Raw genomic sequence first — 5000 nt, 5'->3', positions numbered from 1 at the left:
GGTCGTGCCTTTACATGGTGTGATAGCTGATACTTTGGTCTATCAAAACATATATTTCATATGTTGTAAAATGTTAAGAAAAATATTTGAGATTGTCCCAACTTTCAAAGGATCCCTGAGCTCTAAAACAGCAACATGTTCTCTCAGCCTCATGGCAAAATGTGAAGAAAAAAACCTATAAAAATTCACATTTTTCTCTCTGCCCCATGGCAACAAAAAATAAATAAATGGGGCCCTTGCTCAAACCTTGTGGGGGGCCCCACGAAACTGCGCTACGCCACTGATCAAGATCCACAGGGAAGTTCACCACGGCTGTAGTAGAATGGTAGATTTTCCTTGCAATATGAGTTTTTTATTTATTTTCTGTTATGTGTGATACAGAAATGTATATATGTGGTTTGTTTTACCTATTTAGTTGAATTAACTGACTGTGAGTCACTCTGGATAAAAGAGTGTCTGCTAAATGACTTCATGTAAAATGTGCATGTTGTCACGAATTCAGCCGAGGCTGCCCCCTCCTCCTTGCTCGGGCAGGTTTCGGCGTTCGTCGTCACCGGCTTACTAGCCACTGCCGCTCCATTTATCATCACTCCATATGTCTTGTCTTGTCTTGTCTTGTCAATCACACACACCTGGTACTCATTCCCTCATTAGTCTGTGTATAAGTGTTCCCTCTGCCCCCTTGTCCTCTGTGAGTGATTGTTCATTGTGAGAGTGAGTAGCTCGGTTGAGCAACTCTTTCCCTGTATTTAGCCAAGGTGGATTTTTCCCTTGTGCTAGTTTCGTTTTGACGCTTGCTGCTCAATATTCATGTACACTGAATAAACTCTGGATTTCGGTGTTTTACCTCCTGCGCCTGACTCCGTCATTCACACCTCATCACACATGTGGAGTCTGATTGGGTAATATCAAATACTGACCAACAGGAAAGAGGAACAGGCAGACGACTGAGATGCCAAAGCCAGTTTTGCTTCCGTCGTCAAAGTAGTTGAGCTTGGTGGCATTGGTGCAGGGGTGGAGCTCAGAGGTCGTGACCTGAGAAGGCTGGGGGCAAGGGTCACCTGTAACAGACAGGCAGACAGACAGGTAGCCAGATAGGCAGGCAGGCAGACAGACAGGGAGGGAGGCAGAAAGACAGGCAGGGAGACAGGCAGGCAGGCAGGCAGGCAGGCAGGCAGGCAGGCAGGCAGGCAGGCAGGCAGGCAGGCAGGCAGACAGACAGACAGACAGACAGACAGACAGACAGACAGACAGACAGACAGACAGACAGGCAGACAGACAGACAGGCAGGCAGGCAGGCAGGCAGGCAGGCAGGCAGGCAGGCAGGCAGGCAGGCAGGCAGGCAGGCAGGCAGACAGACAGGTAGGGAGACAGGCAGGGAAACAGGTAGGCAGGCAGACAGACAGGCAGCCAGACAGACAGGGAGTCAGGCAGCCAGGCAGGCAGAGAGACAGGGAGACATGAAGACAGGCAGGGAGACAGGCAGGGAAATAGACAGGGAGACAGGGAGACATGAAGACAGGCAGGGAGACAGGCAGGCAGGCAGAGAGACAGGGAGACATGAAGACAGGCAGGGAGACAGGCAGGGAAACAGACAGGGAGACAGGGAGACATGAAGACAGGCAGGGAGACAGGCAGGCAGAGAGACAGGGAGACATGAAGACAGGCAGGGAGACAGGCAGGGAAACAGACAGAGAGACAGGGAGACATGAAGACAGGCAGGGAGACAGGCAGGGAAACAGACAGAGAGACAGGGAGACATGAAGACAGGCAGGGAAACAGACAGGGAGAAAAACAGATGAGGAGACACGTAGGCAGATAAACTGGTTACTGTAACTGCAGCACGTACAGTCAACATTTATGAGTTACTGGGAATACTATCATAGGTTACCTATTTATAATGTTTGAATTGCAGAGAATAATATCACGTATTGGCCAACCACAGAAAGATAACTTTAGGGAGGATATGATCTTTACCATCCCTCCAGAAGAAGACTCTCCTCTGTATGTCCTCAGCCTCTGCACTGGTGACTGCTGTAATGACATCATGAAAGGTCGTGTTCCGAATGGCCTGCACCTCTTCGGCTGTGAACATACTAGAGGAACAACCAGGATTGGTCAGATCAACAGGAAATGTTATGATAGTATCACCCAAACACTGAATCAATGCTGATCATAACTGACAGTAGTCTTGTGTTTCCTCAGTTCAAAGCTGATCATAACTGACAGTAGTCTTGTGTTGCCTCAGTTCAAAGCTGATAAAAACTGATATTAGTCTTGTGTTTTCTCAGTTCAAAGTCTAGTTCTCCACTAGGCTATAGTTTATTTAATTAGTTCTTACGTTGTCAAAGGTATCCCTCCAGGCATTCATTTTACATTTACATTTTACATTTTAGTCATTTAGCAGACGCTCTTATCCAGAGCGACTTACAGTCAGTGCATTCATCTTAAGATACTGTAGCTAGATGAGACAACCACATATCACAGTCATTGTAAGTACATTTTTCCTCAATAAAGAAGTTATCAGCAAAGTCAGTGCTTGTAGGAAAAGACAAGCGCAAATAAAAAATAAATAAAAGTGGGGGAGGGGGTTACGATTGATATGTCTTTGAAGAGGCGGGGTTTCAGACGTTTTCAGAAGATGGGCAGGGACTTTGCTGTCCTAGCATCAGGGGGAAGGTGGTTCCACCATTGGGGTGTCAGGACAGAGAAGAACTTGGACTGGGCTCAGCGGGAGCTGACCTCCCTTTCGGAATGAACGAACGTGAGAAAGCCAGGAGCTGACCTCCCTTTCGGAATGAACGAACGTGAGAAAGCCAGGAGCTGACCTCCCTTTCAGAATGAACGAACGTGAGAAAGCCAGGAAATAAATCGGGTTCAACTGACAGTTACAGTTTCATTCGATGAATTAGTTTAATGTATGAGGTGTCTATATTTGACGTTGTTCCTTCCTACCCGTTCCGTGTGTTCTCGAACCAGAAGCGGTCCCCATTCCTGATGCGGTCGAACTGGTCCAATATGATAGAGGAGAAGACCGGACCAGGACCGTCCACAGACTCCAGGAGACCGCCAGGAAACAGCTCCAGTTTAGAGATATCCCCGTCATACAGGTCTGCTAGGTCCCTGAATAACTATAGATACGGTACAGGTAGAGACAGAATAGAGAGGGTATGGTAGGTTATTCACTCCATTATAGGATCTTGGGCCAGTGGTTTGAGTCCCCTCTCTCTGGCTCTCAACTGTCCCTGCCTGGTTACATTGACGTTTTAGTCATTTTGTGATTTATACGTAGGTAAAACAACCACATTCACTATCACGATCATTGGCAAGTAAAATATAAACGGTCAGTGGTACATAAGGATTTAACAACAACATTCACAACAAATACATAAAGCATTTTATAAGCAGTACGTAAGCAGTTCTGATCGTACCTGTGGGTTGGTGGTGTTGAGCCGAGGGTTTATGTCTCCCCATCTCTCTACAGGGGCCAGGCCCAGGCCCTCTCTGACCAGGTTGTAGCTGGGCAGGCCAAAGTCCCGGCCTCTCTGCACCGTCAGAGCCACCAGGTCCGACCGTGAGAACCGCAGGGGACCGTACATGTAGTCTGGTAGGGGGAGAAGAACCACGGGGGGGGGGGGGGGGGGGTAAATATGAATCATGTATTATTGTTGTATTGAAAACACACCTTTTCTTAAAGTCACCAGGTATAATCCATTAAGATGTGGTTGTGATGTATCATGATGTGGTTGTAATGCACCATGATGTGGTTGTAATGCATCATGATGCGGTCGTAATGCATTATAAGACTTGTCATAAGCAACTTCTTGTCCTCTTCATGTTGGAAGGCATATGTAAAACAAGGCCATTCCCCCCACTGACCGTCTAACGCTAAAGTGAGAGGTCTCTGCCCTATGTTCCTGTAGACACAAATACATCTGAAAATATATCATGATGATGATGATGATGATGATGGTGATGATGACCTCTTAAGTCCTCCACAACAATGTTGTCCTCTCTCTCTGCGATCTGGGAGGCCATGCCCATAATCAGATGGTCTATATCTTGGCCTGACTTCAGGTTGGAGTTCTACAACAGACAATCAGAGAGGTTTGTTTGAAACAGGTCATTCAGTTTCTCTAATAGAAATGTCTCAACAAAGGTGCTGTCTTGCCACCTCCTATAGCTGTTTGCTATACGGATCTGAGACCAGGCTACACGGAGGCTACAGGGCAGACACTTGCACAGACCAACAAAAAAAAAACTAATTGTAGAAACAATTTGACAGAGATGTTTCTTCCCAAACGTTTGGATCGATATATATTTTCTAGCAGGTTTACCTGACGGTTCCAGAAGCTGTTGCACATGCGCATCGCTGACGACGTGCTCCCATCGATGTTGACAACCTTCTGAAAGTGACAAGTTCTGTTTCTGTAGCCAAGAGAATGTATGAAAAATTCATGATGACACAAATTACATGCAGCTGTTGAAATATGAATGCTGACACAAACACTGCATCTGGGACCATGTTTCTTAGTACAAAACAACAAATCAACCCCAACAGAGCATTACAGTGATATGTACTCTGCTAGCAATAGCGTACAGTATTGAGGTGAAGGGGTAGCCTGGTGGAAACATACAATACACGTGTTTTAATAGCCTGTTGAATCCAGCATGATCGCCTGATAGTTCACCATTCTGATTCCCTGATATGTGAAGTTCAAGTGGATTCTATTGGATTCTAGTGGATTCTAGTGGATTCTATTGTATTTTAGTGGATTCTAATGGATTCTAGTGGATTCTAGTGGATTCTAGTGGATTCTATTGGATTCTAGTGGATTCTAGTGGATTCTTGTGGATTCTGATTCTTTTGGAGGAGTTTATTCTCCAGACCAGGGCACTCCTGCCCTGTTCCTGGAGAGATACCCTCCTGTAGGTTTCACTCCTGCCCTGTTCCTGGAGAGATACCCTCCTGTAGGTTTCACTCCTGCCCTGTTCCTGGA

At 46.3% G+C, this 5000-nt stretch overlaps 1 protein-coding gene across 1 annotated transcript in view; it reads right to left on the bottom strand.

The window, feature by feature from the left end:
• Positions 1–4428, bottom strand: part of LOC311114056 (dual oxidase 2-like) — a gene marked incomplete at both ends in the record, with an annotated part of 27378 nt that extends 22950 nt beyond the window's left edge. The window contains 6 exons of the mRNA XM_084189329.1: positions 921–1061; positions 1978–2096; positions 2956–3131; positions 3432–3604; positions 3984–4086; positions 4338–4428. Coding sequence (XP_084045455.1) covers positions 921–1061; positions 1978–2096; positions 2956–3131; positions 3432–3604; positions 3984–4086; positions 4338–4428 — 803 coding nt within the window. The remainder of the gene's footprint in view (positions 1–920; positions 1062–1977; positions 2097–2955; positions 3132–3431; positions 3605–3983; positions 4087–4337) is intronic.
• Between the last annotated feature and the right edge of the window lie 572 nt (positions 4429–5000).

The sequence above is a fragment of the Coregonus lavaretus genome, assembly GCF_964263955.1.
Source record: "Coregonus lavaretus genome assembly, contig: HAP1_SCAFFOLD_7159, whole genome shotgun sequence".
Taxonomy (NCBI): Eukaryota; Metazoa; Chordata; class Actinopteri; order Salmoniformes; family Salmonidae; genus Coregonus; species Coregonus lavaretus.
Note: the sequence above shows the minus strand (reverse complement) of the source record. Positions and strands in the feature narration are given on the sequence as shown.